Raw genomic sequence first — 17078 nt, forward strand, 5'->3', positions numbered from 1 at the left:
ATATAGGTGTGGTGTAACGAAATGCATCTGCCTGCCTAACTGTAATCTCTCAGCTGTGAACATTTGGAGTACATGTGGACTACAGCAAAGGTTATAAAGATGAACATTGTGTCAGCAGGAAAGGAAAGTGGAAAAACAAATGTGGGGCCATTTAAGGTTTTCCTAATTACCTACAGAATATGTATGTGTATATATAGATGTGTGTGTGTGTGTGTGTGTGTGTATATAGAAAATACACACACACACACACACATATTAATCACTTGTGTTATTGTTCTTAAAAGGATTATCCTCTAACTCTTGTGCTATATTCATGATTTTCAATACAACCTTGCTAAGTTGTCACTTACCTTATTATGATAATGCACTCTTTTGAGCTGTTCTCTCAGTCTGCCTGCCAGATTCCTGCACAGTTCCTTCTGCCATCTTTTGTTAAGTTGGAGCAGTCGATATCCACTGAAAGGAGCTTTTGAGATGCAACACTGACTGTCGGCTAACTGCCCACCATCTCTCTAATTTCAGGACAGTGTTGAGCACTGCATCATAGGCGTGACAATTCTGTCTCAGTTAACGAACGAAATTAACCAAGTAAGTTCCTCAGCGTTCTTCAGTGAAGTAAGTGTCCCATTTTATTTCATTTTTGTGTGTTTCTCGTGTGTGTGCTTGTGTTCGCTGTCCTGCTTGGCGGGTAAGGTCTTCCAACTCTTTAATTTTCCTCACAAGAACATTTTCCATAATTAAAAAGAATAAAATAAATTGAAAGATCTAAACGTGCAGCAGCAATGGTCACCTGCATCCTGATGTATGGCCATTTATCTTAAAAGGCCTGAAAGGAGATTTCAGTTTGAGTCTTGTATTTCAAAGATTTTGTTGTCTGTGAGTTTAGATCTTGAAGATCTTGTTCCTTCTTTAGGGATATGTTAACCAGTTGCAAATCCCCCTTTTAACATGGATTTCACTTTTTGCTGGATGTAGAATGAGATTAAGTGGTTTACAGGTGACCGTTTCTGAATAATCACATATAAATTTCCTTCTAATATGCTCTTAACTATTCTCTGACATCTAATGATATTTAGTTGCTTTGCAGTTAACAAGAGCTGATATGTGGTTCTGTAAAAACTCAGTAGATCTCACATTTTGGATTTGGGCTTATAACTAGTCTTGGGTAAGGTAAACTATAAATAATGGAATCAAGCACTAATTAATTATCCATCTTAGCTAATATAGATATGGCATTCAAAAACTTAGGATGTTTTCACAAAAATAATGGAAAATATTAAATTGAAGTGAAGATAGGTAGGCAACTTATTGATGAAATGCAACAAGGCACACCTAGTTAACTTTGTGTCTAACTTTGCTGGAACAAAAAAGGTTATTTTATTTTAATGTTTCTCATGTGCGACTAAAAAGTACTAGTTGGAAAACACTGCTCTTCAATGACAATACTGCATAATATTACTATTAACGTGACCTATAATACATACAATACATGTTTTTAATGTATCTGATCACCTGCTGTTTTTATGATATTTTTTTTTCCAAATTAAAGCACTCATTTATTTATTTATTTATTTATTTAATACAGATTTTCCAGAAATTGTACTTGATCATTTACTTTAGTGTTGAACGTAGTGTTTTGTTGCACCTAGCCTTTGGAGTGTGTTGTGCAGCTTTGCAGACTGGTGCAGCAGCCTTTAAACAGCTGTGCAAATAACACTTTCAACCGCATGCATTTCAGTTATTATCGTAATCAGTATGACCTCTTAACTGAGGCTAAGATTGCATTAAAACTTTCACACAATTGCCAATTCCAAATTTAAAACCTACTAATGCATGGGCAGTTTCTATTGGGTAGAAACAAGAAGCCTCCAGCAAACCAAAACTGACACCATCTAGTATTGGGTTTTAAATTTGGAATTGGCTTCAAGTTTTGAATTTATCTGGATATACTTCTATTTAAGCTACCGACAGAATGTACTATTTTGCAATAACCTATGAAAACAAACAGGCAAACATAGACCCTTTAAACCTTTCAAAGAAATTTGGGGATTTTTTACACTTTGTGAGTTTAAACTTTGCTTTACTTTGATATTCTGTACAATACTTACAAAAGTCACTGTTGCCACCAAGAAAAGAAGACAAACAAACAAACCTATAGAACACATATTTGAAGTACTAATGTAAGGTATCAAGCATTTTCCCAATACCCATATTATTTTCAAGCCAATTAAGTAGGTTGGGGCATATCAAACCGTTTGAGTTAAATCCCTCACTAATGTCTAGTTCTCTCCTAATCCCAGAGAGTAAGGTAATGAAAATGTCATTGGAAATATTTCTACAAGTCTGATCTCTTTCTCTCTTTCTCTTTTTATACTTCCAGGCAGACACAACACACCCGCTGACAAAGCATAGGAAAATAGCGTCCTCGTTCCGAGATTCTTCCCTGTTTGACATCTTTACGTTGTCTTGCAATTTACTAAAACAGGTGAGGCTGTGGAGAAAGAGAGGAGGGTCCTGAAAAATGTCTAAATCAGTAACTCGGCCATAACTTTTTATTGTCACTATGCATGCCCGGCCAAGTTTCTACAAATAAATGTCATAATTCCAGTGTATTACTCAATTATAGTCACTATTTTTTGAATGTTGTTCACTAATGTGTAGATTATTATGTTTTTTTAGTTTTTTTTTTTTACTTACTGTAATGTAAATACTATAGTATACTATACATTTGTTACATAGTATAATTGTTTGAAAAAGCATATTACCTTGGATAAAGGTTAATGTAGCTGTCAGCTTCGGGATAACGGACTGAATTGCCTGTACAATGACTCTCCTTTCTCTTTTTTTCCTTCCCTTGCACTGCCGATGCCAGGCCTCGGGCAAAAATCTGAATCTAAATGACGAGAGTCAGCACGGCCTCCTGATGCAGCTCCTCAAGCTGGCCCACAACTGCCTGAATTTCGACTTCATTGGGACCTCCACCGATGAGTCCTCGGACGACCTGTGCACAGTGCAGATTCCCACAAGCTGGAGATCAGGTAGGCAGGTGGCAGGGGTGGGGAGGTAAATCTCAGAGTCTTGGAAGAGAAAAAGAAAATCCACCGAATAAGGAACCCCCATCACAGCAATGGAAATAACATCGCCGTTGCGTGGCAGTAGACCTGCGGCTGTTATAATTGTGTAATTCGCATTTCCTATATCTGGTCCTGAGCAATTACAGCCCGATTACAGCCATTCACGAGTCACGATTCACGATTTAAAAAACCCACTAGCCAGCTATTTGTTGCTAAAATGGCTGTTATATAGAATAGCTGTTTATATTCTTTTTTTTTTACCTTTTATGTCCATGTATTTCTACTGTATAATTGTGACTGAATGAAGTATCGCTGTAATTGGACTGCTGAAAATGTAATTTGAATTGGCCCCACCTCAGCTGTGAGCTCCGTTTAAAAAACAGATGAAGCACATTATTTATTTTTGTATTCTGATTTGACTGAAAATTTGTCAGTGCAGTAATAAGGTTCTGACCACAAATAGCTGCTATAGGCCATTGATGACAGCATGAATCAAGCAAAAAAAAAAAAAAAAAAAAAAAACTATTTATATATATATATATATATGTGTGTGTGTGTGTGTATTTCATATATATACACTCACCTAAAGGATTATTAGGAACACCTGTTCAATTTCTCATTAATGCAATTATCTAAGCAACCAATCACATGGCAGTTGCTTCAATGCATTTAGGGGTGTGGTCCTGGTCAATACAATCTCCTGAACTCCAAACTGAATGTCTGAATGGGAAAGAAAGTTGATTTAAGCAATTTTGAGCGTGACATGGTTGTTGGTGCCAGACGGGCCGGTCTGAGTATTTCACAATCTGCTCAGTTACTGGGATTTTCACGCACAACCACTTCTAGGGTTTACAAAGAATGGTGTGAAAAGGGAAAAACATCCAGTATGCGGCAGTCCTGTGGGCGAAAATGCCTTGTTGATGCTAGAGGTCAGAGGAGAATGGGCCGACTGATTCAAGCTGATAGAAGAGCAACTTTGACTGAAATAACCACTCGTTACAACCGAGGTATGCAGCAAAGCATTTGTGAAGCCACAACACGGACAACCTTGAGGCAGATGGGCTAAAACAGCAGAAGACCCCACCGGGTACCACTCATCTCCACTACAAATAGGAAAAAGAGGCTATAATTTGCACAAGCTCACCAAAATTGGACAGTTGAAGACTGGAAAAATGTTGCCTGGTCTGATGTCTCGATTTCTGTTGAGACATTCAGATGGTAGAGTCAGAATTTGGCGTAAACAGAATGAGAACATGGATCCATCAAGCCTTGTTACCACTGTGCAGGCTGGTGGTGGTGGTGTAATGGTGTGGGGGATGTTTTCTTGGCACACTTTAGGCCCCTTAGTGCCAATTGGGCATCGTTTAAATGCCACGGCCTACCTGAGCATTGTTTCTGACCATGTCCATCCCTTTATGACCACCATGTACCCATCCTCTGATGGCTACATCCAGCAGGATAATGCACCATGTCACAAAGGTCGAATCATTTCAAATTGGTTTCTTGAACATGACAATGAGTTCACTGTACTAAACTGGCCCCCACAGTCACCAGATCTCAACCCAATAGAGCATCTTTGGGATGTGGTGGAACGGGAGCTTCGTGCCCTGGATGTGCATCCCACAAATCTCCATCAACTGCAAGATGCTATCCTATCAATACGGGCCAACATTTCTAAAGAATGCTTTCAGGACCTTGTTGAATCAATGCCACGTAGAATTAAGGCAGTTCTGAAGGCGAAAGGGGGTCAAACACAGTATTAGTATGGTGTTCCTAATAATCCTTTAGGTGAGTGTATACATATATGTATAAGAGAGCATTGTAAATGGGATCTGATTTTAGTTTACCATTTTTATGTATTTATTTTTTCTATTCTATTTTGGAATACAAACATTTTTCAAACAAAATGCAGTGAAGTCAGGTAAGATTGACAGGAGATGAATAAGTGTTTTACTGAGCTTATAATTATTTATTTATTTTATTTTATTACAGCGTTCTTGGATTCCTCAACCCTGCAGCTGTTTTTTGATTTGTATCATTCCATTCCTCCTTCCCTGTCACCCCTGGTGAGTGCTCAGTTTAACTGTGTTGGTAGGGCAGTAACTGTAACTGTGCCACTAATAGTCACAGATTATAGTTCTTAAAGGATCAAGATTTTTTTTTTTCTGACAAGCTTATTTATATCAAGACGTGTACATTATGCTTATTAAGTATTTAAAAAGTTGTACTGTGAATCCGAAAAGAAGCCCTTTTTCCCTCAGGAGGTCACAGATTCTGTTTTAACCTCCTCAAATTACCAAATCTCTTTGCGTTTCCACCATCAAATGAGATGTAAATCCAAGGTCCCTTTGTAAATCACTCCCATCTAATGTCTGTAAGTCTCTTAAGATAAAAGCATGGACTAAATTGCTTATTATTATTCATGCTATAAGAGATGGTAGAAGGCGAGCACTGCATCCTAAACCATACTTAAAATATTTTTAACAAAGATAAAACCATTTGTTTTGATCTGAAAGATGTCTAGGCTATTATACTTGACCTTTGAAGCCATTGATGTACTCAGTGTAAATTTCCACTTCTGATACCTATCCTAAATGCATGCTTTTACAGATTGTTCCCTGTTGGCAAAATGCACAAATGCTTGCTTTAATTGCAGTTGTGAACACTGTAGCATAACTAAATCATAGTCAGTCAGCTTATGATTAAAGTACTTTTATAATTCTCCCGAGAAACATTACATTTTACTGTAATGGGCCTAAAAAGGTAGGGACCAGGGTACAGTGTTGTACTGCAGTTTACTGTATATTCGCTGTAAAGCTGTATAGAATAAAATCCCAAACAACCCTGCTAACTTTAACTTGCTTTAGTTTGTTGTCATATATTTAAGATGCTCGAAATTCCCTACTTTGCGTCTCTGTTACACTCTGATCTGATTACAGTTCAGACACACTAAGATTTCTTATTACCAGTCATGTTTGATTTACAGTACAGCACTATTGCAACAACTGCCTTTACACAAAAATATTGTTTCAAATCTTAAAGTCTCCATTTTGTTCTTTTTAAGTGGGAGATATTGCTTTTTCTCTTTGCATGTTTTCCTTTTTAAGTCTTAAAAACAAACAAAAATGGTTGTGAAGGAAAAGAATGTGGAAGTATGTTAACTAATACAAATATTTGTTTAAATGCTTTATGGAGTTGAAGGAATATTTATTGTATACTTCACAAAAAGTGCAGCTTATCGGTGGGAGAGAGTAAAAGAAAGTCTCAACTTTATGGTGGAGTAGTAATATGAGAAATTAATTAAATCTATATCAGACTGGTACAGGGGATTGGATGTCATAGTTATGTGACTGTATCCAGTTATCATCAACCTAAAATGGAGATAATACCTCCAATGTAATCCCCTTTTGTTCTGTTCCAGTGTAATGGGGACATATTTTAAATCTATATATTGGGGTTTACTTAAATGCAACTGTTGCTTTCTTTCATTTCCCAGGTCTTATCTTGCTTAGTACAAATCGCTTCTGTTCGGAGATCGCTGTTCAATAATGCAGAGAGAGCAAAGTTCCTGTCACACTTAGTTGATGGAGTGAAAAGGATTCTGGAAATCCCCCAGGTAAGCTGACGATCTTGAGATCCTTTTCAATGGTCCTAAGAATGACATCCTTATGCAATCTTGGAGATGGGTCTAGACCAGTGATGTAGAACTCTGATCCTGGGGCAGTTGGTTTCAACAGTATGGCTGGGTCGAAGTTTGCTTGATACAACTCTATTTGGGAGTCTGGAACAAACTGTTTAAACTCAGATTCCATTTGTGTCCCCAGATCCTTATAGCATGTATCTTGAATCGGTCACTTTGAAAAGATTCTTAAGTGAAAGATCTCACCATCCCCTTTGCTTTTCAGAGCCTGTCGGACCCAAACAATTACCATGAGTTCTGTCGATTGCTGGCGAGGCTGAAAAGTAACTACCAGCTAGGAGAGCTCGTCAAGGTGGAGAACTACCCTGAAGTGATCCGGTTAATAGCCAACTTCACAGTGACCAGCCTGCAGGTGAGTGTCCTTAACCTGGGGTCCATGGGAAATGAAACGCATAATGAAAGGTAGCTCCCAAATAACATAATTTATAATCACACATCCTCGTGTTCTGATAACCATTTCAGAATTTTATATAGGCTTCTATTTTTTATCACCTGTGACGATCCCTCCTGAAAGGCAGCTGAAGATTTCAAGTTACTTGTCATCAAAACTAAGTCTGAACACAGATTAGATGCAGCAGATGATCTGTCTTGCCATATCAAACACAGCCCCTTGGTTTCATGTCTTGGCTGCTTTGAAGCAGAAAAAGTTCTGCGCTGTTTGTTTATGCACATGTGTTGCAGCACTCATTGTGATTGGATTCCTTGTGAACCAGAAGAAAGTTTGAAAATGACTAAACTTAGTCCTTATTTTATTCTCTGTTTACTGGAGCCTTATGAAATAATATGATATAAATGGGGTGGGGGGGCACACAAATACATAGGTGTAAAAAGGTTTAGAAACCCTGATTTATAGGATAAGCTGTGCAACTCAATGTTTAAAATTGAAATCCAATCTATGCCCAATTAGCCATGTCCTACAATAGACAGTGAATTAATTCAGATGGTGTTAACTTTTTTCTCTCTCTCTTTTTCTCTTTATCTTTGGTTTTGAACATCCGTGTGGAATTAGTTATTGGAAAAATACGAAAGATTGAATTATCTGATAATTCTTGGGTTGCCTGTGCTTTAAGGATTTTGTTGCCCTCTTGTGGCTGCTATGACCACACCAGCTCATGTGTGTCAATTCATCTGAATTGCATCCGCTTCCTCATTGGGTAAAAACACAGTAACTGCTGGTACCCAAGAACAATGAAGTGTGACTGTTGAATATGATGTGTTCTCACAGGGGTGGTGTCAGCTTTTTTGTTTTAGCTACTTACAAGTCACCATTTATTTGTGTAAGTTTACCTAGAACCAGTTTTGTGAATGTATATTTAGTTTTCTTAATGTACAGTGCATTGGGGATCACCAGAATATTTTGTTGGAGTAAGCAAGACTCTTGCATAGGCTAAGAAGCAATTTTTGAGCTGATAGCATGGTAAAATGTACTGCTTTTATTGAAAGGTGCTTATATAAAGTTTATGGGTCTATCATATGGTGTTTTGAGTTACAAAGCACAATAGGAAAATGCTGTGTTGTGAAAATACCCATAAACCATCTCTTCTGCCACCCCTGCAGCACTGGGAATTTGCCCCCAACAGTGTCCATTACCTCCTGAGTCTGTGGCAGCGCTTGGCAGCCTCTGTGCCCTATGTGAAGGCCACTGAGCCACACATGCTGGAGACCTACACCCCAGAGGTCACCAAGGCGTACATCACCTCTCGCCTGGAATCCGTCCATATCATACTCAGGTACAGACAGACCCCGGGTGAGGATTTCATATCTGCTATACAGAAGACCCATAAGCTGAGACACACAAGCATATATGAGTGTTTAGAAGAGGTTTCCTCCCTGGATCATCTTGCCGTAATTTAGCTGAATTGCAGTTAGACCTAGACCTGATCATGAAGAATGAGATCTAAACCCAAACCTGAAATTCACAATACCATTATATATTCAATCTGGTTTCAGTTAAAGGCAATTTTGTAATTCATGCAGATACTATGGCTTAAAGTTTTTTGGGGGGGGGAATGTTGTAAGTGCTCATATTTGTCCATCACATTGTCCATCTTCAGTGCTTTTTAAAAATTATTCCTGAAAAAATGTGTTTGATGCATTGTATGACGAGACCTGTGTATCATACCGTAGGCTGTTGACACAGTTTAATGGCCTTCGTCTGTGTGTGTTTTTCATGATTTGGCAGAGATGGCCTGGAAGACCCCTTGGATGACACAGGACTGGTCCAGCAACAGCTTGACCAACTGTCAACCATTGGGCGTTGTGAGTACGAAAAGACGTGTGCCCTCTTGGTCCAGCTGTTTGACCAGTCCGCCCAGTCCTATCAGGAGCTTCTGCAGTCCAGTAACGCCAGTGCAATGGACATCGCCGTACAGGAGGGTAAGGACAGAGGAGACACTGTGCTTCCATTATATTACACCACACTCTTGCTGTCGTTTAGGTAATTGTTCCTAGTAGCATGCAGTCGTTCAGAAAATTGAAATCTTAAGGAAATCTACAGGGCAGCATCTGGAAAGCATTCTCCTTTTATTCCTATCTTAAACCCAGAGCAAAACTTGCCCAGTAGCAAAAGTGATCGAATATCTGCTTGCTCAACTTCATTTTGTTGCATTGTCGTAGCTGGGGAGACATGCTCATCACAAAAGTTTTAAGAGCTTTGAATGAATTAGTCATGCATCAAGGCAACATTCAAGAAATTGGGACGAGGAAGCTACTGTAATGTGGCTACCCAATATGATCCATTTCTGCAAGGGTGTTGAAATTTCTCCTTGTCAATGTTGAGAGGGAATGAAGTTGGACTTGCCTTGCTCAGTAGTTTGATCCATTATGAATTTGTACTTGCTAGAGTTGCAAAGACAGACCAACGCAAATTAGTAAAACAAAACCTTTGCTCTTCTGTTTATACCAAGGCCTTGGCATCAAACTGCTATGCTGTAGGAGAGTTTTTAGTTTAATTTAATGCTGATATGTATGCATCATAATTTGCTTTTGGGGTTAGGAGGAAAAAAAGGGGTTAATAAGTGTTCTCTTTGTTACTAGGTCGATTGACGTGGCTGGTGTACATCATTGGAGCAGTGATTGGTGGGAGAGTGTCTTTTGCGAGCACAGACGAACAGGACGCCATGGACGGAGAGCTAGTGTGTCGGCAAGTGTGCTTTTTAATTTAGTATAACGGGACAAATGCTGGTGGAAACGGGGCTGCATTGGTCCATTTAGTGTTGTAGTGAACTCACAATATCTGCTTTTAAACCTACCCTGAAAATGATAAAAGATATTCAATCTGGGCTATGTCAGAATCACAGCTGGGTTTAGACCAAGTGCTGTATGAGTGAAATCGTGTACACTATCAACATCTGATTTGGTAAAAAAAAAATCAGCCTGTAAATAAAGGGTTTTCATGAACGGAGATTGGGGAGTTAAAATAAAGAATCTAGAACTATTGAAGGTTAGAAAAATAATAAGTGCTTCTTACCAGTGTAACAATATGTTGGAACAATTTGTTTTCCATAGCTGCATAGCGTTCTCTATAACCAGCGACCCTTTGCTTATGCTGTGACCGTCTTTATTTCCCAGAGTACTGCAGCTGATGAATCTGACGGACTCTCGCCTTGCACAAGCAGGAAACGAAAAGCTGGAACTTGCCATGCTCAGCTTCTTCGAGCAGTTTCGGAAAATCTACATAGGAGACCAGGTGCAAAAATCCTCTAAGGTAATTGGGAGCCATTGTAATGTGTACATAATAGAAAAGGCTGCTTTGAACATATGTGCTCCCAACTGTGAATTGTACAAAGAAAATGAGCAAACAGTTTAATTCAGAGTTGTTTTACCTTTCTTGTCCACTCCTCCAAAGTTTGACATTTTTGCTTTGGATTCATGGACATATCTATAGTTTTTACCATTGTTGACAATGCCAGAGTTCAAATCAACTGAAATGTTCAGATACAATTCTAAATGTTAAACACTTCACCTAGTGTTCTTCCTTGTGTTTTTAGAATACTTAGAATATGTTTTTTTTTATTTTTTTTTGGCTGAAATCCAAACTGCATAACGATATAATTGGGGAGACATTTTGGGGGGTGGGGGGTGGTGTAATTCTTATCTTCCCTTTCCCCTTTCTTTTCAAATTCAATGATTTCCAAAGTTCTTTCCAAGTTGTCGTTTGCTCCGAAGAACGCAGCCTGAATTTAATCAGAATTTTCCTTTGTGCTATGCAGACCCCTTGCACGTGTCAGCCGATAAGATAAGTGATTTACAGTGTACAGTTTAGCTTAGCGTCTCCATCCTAGTCCCTCTCTGCCTGTGGCGATTGTGGGTTTATCTTTCTCCACGCTGTGGCCTCCTTGGTGCCATTGTCTTGTACCCTCTTTAGAAACGTTGCTGTCAGTAACTAGCTGTGATGAGCTTTTGAAAAGAGGGCCAAAGTTTAAATCCCATTGAGGAGATAAGGGATAAACTATACACTGAACTGAAAAAAATATATATATTACAGGTGTGTAATGCTGTCAACCCCCACCTTTATCCAAGCTATAAATTAAGCTTTCTTACTATCACTAAAGTCACAGCTGTACACCACAGTAGTGCTCAGTGTTTCCACTCCCTTGGGCTCCGTTTCCATGACTTAGGTGCGTTGGAGCTGGCTGTCATTCCTGGTGTGCTTAAATTGCAATATCTGCATCAGATATATGGGGATTTTGAGTATTTAACTATTTAAGTGTTAACATTTTTGTGTACTCAAATTGAATGTTAGAAGATATCCTACGTAAATATAGTCAATACCTATATAGACTCACCTAAAGGATTATTAGGAACACCTGTTCAATTTCACATTAATGCAATTATCTAACCAACCAATCACATGGCAGTTGCTTCAATGCATTTAGGGGTGTGGTCCTGGTCAAGACAATCTCCTGAACTCCAAACTGAATGTCTGAATGGGAAAGAAAGGTGATTTAAGCAATTTTGAGCGTGACATGGTTGTTGGTGCCAGACGGGCCGGTCTGAGTATTTCACAATCTGCCCAGTTACTGGGATTTTCACGCACAACCATTTCTAGGGTTTACAAAGAATGGTGTGAAAAGGGAAAAACATCCAGTATGCGGCAGTCCTGTGGGCGAAAATGCCTTGTTGATGCTAGAGGTCAGAGGAGAATGGGCCAACTGATTCAAGCTGATAGAAGAGCAACTTTGACTGAAATAACCACTCGTTACAACCGAGGTATGCAGCAAAGCATTTGTGAAGCCACAACACGTACAACCTTGAGGCGGATGGGCTACAACAGCAGAAGACCCCACCGGGTACCACTCATCTCCACTACAAATAGGAAAAAGAGGCTACAATTTCCACAAGCTTACCAAAATTGGACAGCTGAAGACTGGAAAAATGTTGCCTGGTCTGATGAGTCTCGATTTCTGTTGAGACATTCAGATGGTAGAGTCAGAATTTGGCGTAAACAGAATGAGAACATGGATCCATCATGCCTTGTTACCACTGTGCAGGCTGGTGGTGGTGGTGTAATGGTGTGGGGGATGTTTTCTTGGCACACTTTAGGCCCCTTAGTGCCAACTGTGCATCGTTTAAATGCCACGGCCTACCTGAGCATTGTTTCTGACCATGTCCATCCCTTTATGACCACCATGTACCCATCCTCTGATGGCTACTTCCAGCAGGATAATGCACCATGTCACAAAGGTCGAATCATTTCAAATTGGTTTCTTGAACATGACAATGAGTTCACTGTACTAAACTGGCCCCCACAGTCACCAGATCTCAACCCAATAGAGCATCTTTGGGATGTGGTGGAACGGGAGCTTCGTGCCCTGGATGTGCATCCCACAAATCTCCATCAACTGCAAGATGCTATCCTATCAATATGGGCCAACATTTCTAAAGAATGCTTTCAGCACCTTGTTGAATCAATGCCACGTAGAATTAAGGCAGTTCTGAAGGCGAAAGGGGGTCAAACAGTATTAGTATGGTGTTCCTAATAATCCTTTAGGTGAGTGTATATACACACATTGCCAGTGTAACATGCAGTTAAATCATGTTTTTAAGAACTGACTGAATATAACATTTGACATTCCAGTGGGATAAGTAGCCTTTAACTAAACTGTTCAAAAACTTTTTTTCATCATTGTTAAGTATTTTTAAAATCTATATTGATGTTCTATTCTTTGTGGTGTTATGTACATTTTACGTGAATAATATATTGTTTGCTTACTTGATTACTCGAACACATCCCTAATCAAGTGTAGCTGTATCTGACTTACTTTAGCACTGTCATTAACTGTCATTGACAAGGAGGAGAAAGGTCTACTAATGAAGAAGTCCAAAAATTAAAACATACTGTGGTGCGTTTTTACAGCTTTTTTTTTTTCCCCTCTTTCCTCTGTTGGATTTCTTCTTGCCTTGCATTGCCACCGAAGATTAGGGAAACCAACCCTGACAAACAAAATATTTCTCTGTGTAGGCAAGCTTACACAGAGATACAGTAATTTGTAATGTGAGACTTAGCAGTAGGTGAGCTACAGTTGGAAAAACAGTCCAGCTATACTGCAGCCAGTCCAGCCAGCTCTGCTACACCTGGGAACAGTGTTAGTCCACACAGCATTATTGGAATCCATATACAACTCTATACTGCCACTTGGAAAGTTGGGAGACCTTTTATAAAACTGAATCAGTGAATCTCTGCTCCATGCATTGTCTAATGATGTCATAAAGGGGGAAACTATAGTTTTTCGAAAGTTGAAAGTGGATACATGTACGTTTTTCTGTATATCCTTCATTCAGTGTTTGAAACAAAGGCCTGACGTTTATACAATTATACAATATACAATTAGCTTTTGCCAATGCCCGACTGGCTTTTGTCCTTGTAATCTCATTGCCATGCTCTGCTGCCCAAGGCTTGATCAGTGTGCAAGAAAGTTGAAGAATTTGGGCTTCTGAATTTGGGTTCTACAGATATTCGTTCTGGGCTTTTCGATCACTGACACTGTTAATAATGCATCACAGTGTTATGGTTCAGTTTCGTAAATGGCACAAAAGGACATCCAAAAACTTGTTACATTGGAGTGCATTTCCAGTATGCAAGCAAGTGCTCTTTTTATCCACGTAGCACAAACTTATTGTAAAAGTGGAAGTCCAGATCAATAGAATGACATTTGAAATACATTTTCCATAGCTGTGCAGATTGCTGTCTTGGGATTTACAAGATAAAGGCTCTTGTACAAACTGAACTGATGACACAGGAAAGCCACGTCTGCAGTATTATATTGACTCCCCTTAACTGTCTGTTCACATATACTGCAAGTAGGGTAACAAGGTTGAAATATGCAGTGCTATATAAAAGCCTGCAGCTGGTACACCCTCAAATGGAGTAAACTAAAATGCATTCCTTGTACTTCAAATACTGTGAAGTCCCTATTTCTTCCAAATGTAGTCAACCCTCTGTACTGTTTAAATGTTTGCCTGACTCTCCATCTGGAAAAGGAAAAGCAAATTCATGTAAACAAACTCTGCAATTCACTTTTCATTTGCTTTCTACAAATGCTGCTTATGAAACAAATTCTCACTGATTTGCCCCTTCTTTAGACTTTTGAAGACTTGGGCAAGCTTATAATTAAAGGGATTGAATCTAAACATGCAAACAAGTGGACGAGGGTGTCATTTTTATTGTTGTTGATGTCGTGTCATTTGCCTAAAGATAAAATGGTGCTTTCCTTAGTCTTCTGGGCAGTGAACTGTGTATCTGTGTGTTTTGTTTGTCTCAATGCAATTTCTGTTTGTTATTCTGCAGCTGTATCGGCGACTGTCTGAAGTTCTGGGGCTGAATGATGAGACCATGGTACTCAGTGTGTTCATCGGGAAAATGTACGTAGGATTTGATCGCCCAGGCAAGCAAGCGCAATTCCAGCAAAGGCTTTTTAGTCGAGCCTTAGAGCAGGGTTACTTTGTTTCTCAGTCTCCTAACATTTCTGCTCACCTTTCTTTCAAATGTGCTTGTCTTCCTTTCTAGCATTTATTCTAGATTAAATTGTCGACTGCAGCCACAACAGTTTTTTTTTGTTTTGTTTCTTTCGCTTCACATATCAGATTCATAACATTACAAGTCCTGAATGCCTTTCTGTTTAAAGTAATAGATGCCAGACGTATTTGGTCTGAAACTAACTGACCACTGTTCTCTTTGCTTGTTGAAGAATCACCAATCTGAAATACTGGGGACGGTGTGAACCCATAACTTCCAAGACCCTTCAGCTCCTCAACGACTTGTCAATTGGATATCCTTTATTACAAATGCCTTATTGCATCACATAAAACCTTTTGGCTCCCTGAAACAGTCTATTTAAAATTGTTTATTGGCTTCATGTTTAACATGCCAGGAGAGGTCTATTGTCTATCTACATTGAAAGAGATCCCAAGGGCAGTGGGTCAAAATCAGATGTAACTGTTGCAGATACAGATGCACTCCACTGATAACCTACCCCAAGGGATGATGGAATAAGTACATTGTAAACAAAGTACCTTGTAACCATTATAATAATGAAACTGCTGCAAACATAATTACTGAAAATGTAATAAAACCAGGAAGTTTATTATAGCCTATATTGTATTATTTTAGCTAAATTAATATTAGGAACAGTAAGAGTTTAACAACATCAACAACTAAGTAAAGGTATACAGGTATAAATATCATTATATAGGCTATATAATTGTATACTGTAATCTGTGAAGTTTTTAAAACAATACTTAAGTGCTGATTTAGTTATGTATACAAATCTGTCAGGAAAATGAAAATGGTACTTTTAAAAGGAATATATAGTTTTGTACAGTTTTGTGTGGAACACGGTGTGTGTCTCCTTGACTCTCTGTGCACTTACAGCAGTGTTAGGAAGCTAGTGAAACTCAGCGCTGTTCAGTTTATGCTGAATAACCACACTGTAAGTACCTTTGCTTTCACCTTTTTTTGTGATATGATTTTTTTGGCAGGGCCGGGTTGGGGGGGAATATCAACATATCCTTTTGATCTTTTCTGGTTAGTTGTATGTAAGTGATCTAGTTCAAATTAAATTAAGTAACTTAAATTATCATATCATGTTGTACTTCCTTTCTTATGTGCACATTGGTTTCTCATCATGTATGCATTGTGTCCGTAAAGTGCTTTGTTGCAGTTGTTTTGTGAAGGACACTATTATATATTGGTTGAGTGATTACATCCATTAGTAAATCAAGGAAATATTAGTCACGTTTCAGCTGTTGTATTCTCCATGTATATTCCGTCCCTTGCCTGGACGAGTGACTCTGTTTTTTCTTCGACAGAGCGAACACTTTTCTTTCCTGGGCATTAACAATCAATCAAACCTCAGCGACATGAGGTGTCGGACCACATTCTACACAGCACTGGGCAGATTGCTTATGGTGGATTTAGGTGAGAATGGCTGCATGCTGTGTGGCTTTGAAGAAGAGTGCAAAATCATGGTTTTCCTGTATTAAATAATTACTTGTATCTGAGTCATGGGAACACAGATATCACAGACCAACGGAGACCATCTGGACAAATATGCCTCACCACTTGCTGGTAGTTTTATTGATGCCGCACCCTCATGAAACGTTGCATGATGCTTATTGGAAAAATTAAACCAATTTTTGATCATTCCGACTGTTAACTCCCAGGAGTTGAAAAAGACTCATTGGGAAGATTTTGTGCAGTTTCTAATTTGGCATCTTGATTTAAACCTATACATAAAATCTGCAGGTTATGATTCTGTGATATATTCCTTTAGTCTCTTTTTGCCAGGTGAATCAGTCAAATCAGGATTTGCAGACTACTGACAGATCAGTACAGTGTCTTTTTTAAAGAATCGAATGACCGCTTCATGCAGACTTAAAAAAAAAAAAAAAAAAAAAAATGTGAATACTTGCTCCATTATTGTTACCAGTTACCGATCTGATGCAGCCTTGTGCAGTTTGTTATTATTAATATTATTAATATTAATATTATTATTTATTTATTGGCAGATGCCCTTATCCAGTTATAGCACTGCTTGTATTGCCAGGGCTTATACCATCTGTAGCATCTAACCTGGCTTCTTGTCTGTACGTCCGTGTGCAGGTGAGGATGAGGACCAGTTTGAGCAGTTCATGTTGCCCCTGACAGCTGCATTCGAAGCTGTGGCACAGATGTTCAGCACCAACACCTTCAACGAGCAAGAAGCTAAAGTGAGTGAGAAAGAGAGAGAGAGGGGGCACCAGGGTTAATTTATTTTTGTTGTTTTTATGTCATTGGCAACTAGCATGGTCTCTGTGATGATACA

General features: G+C 38.9%; 1 protein-coding gene across 2 annotated transcripts in view; it reads left to right on the top strand.

The window, feature by feature from the left end:
- The window catches only part of xpo7 (exportin 7), a 39979-nt gene that overhangs the window by 15292 nt on the left and 7609 nt on the right, over positions 1–17078 (top strand). Inside the window, exons 5-19 of one of the 2 annotated variants that reach the window (XM_066714486.1) lie at positions 523–615; positions 2381–2485; positions 2873–3038; positions 5067–5140; positions 6571–6690; positions 6980–7126; positions 8332–8504; positions 8957–9150; positions 9811–9916; positions 10345–10480; positions 14564–14637; positions 14964–15044; positions 15641–15704; positions 16084–16192; positions 16877–16983. In XM_066714486.1, the coding sequence (XP_066570583.1) occupies positions 523–615; positions 2381–2485; positions 2873–3038; positions 5067–5140; positions 6571–6690; positions 6980–7126; positions 8332–8504; positions 8957–9150; positions 9811–9916; positions 10345–10480; positions 14564–14637; positions 14964–15044; positions 15641–15704; positions 16084–16192; positions 16877–16983 (1749 nt within the window). The remainder of the gene's footprint in view (positions 1–522; positions 616–2380; positions 2486–2872; positions 3039–5066; positions 5141–6570; positions 6691–6979; positions 7127–8331; positions 8505–8956; positions 9151–9810; positions 9917–10344; positions 10481–14563; positions 14638–14963; positions 15045–15640; positions 15705–16083; positions 16193–16876; positions 16984–17078) is intronic. The other variant, XM_066714487.1, reaches the window with a different exon arrangement.

The sequence above is a fragment of the Amia ocellicauda genome, chromosome 9, assembly GCF_036373705.1.
Source record: "Amia ocellicauda isolate fAmiCal2 chromosome 9, fAmiCal2.hap1, whole genome shotgun sequence".
NCBI lineage: Eukaryota > Metazoa > Chordata > Actinopteri > Amiiformes > Amiidae > Amia > Amia ocellicauda.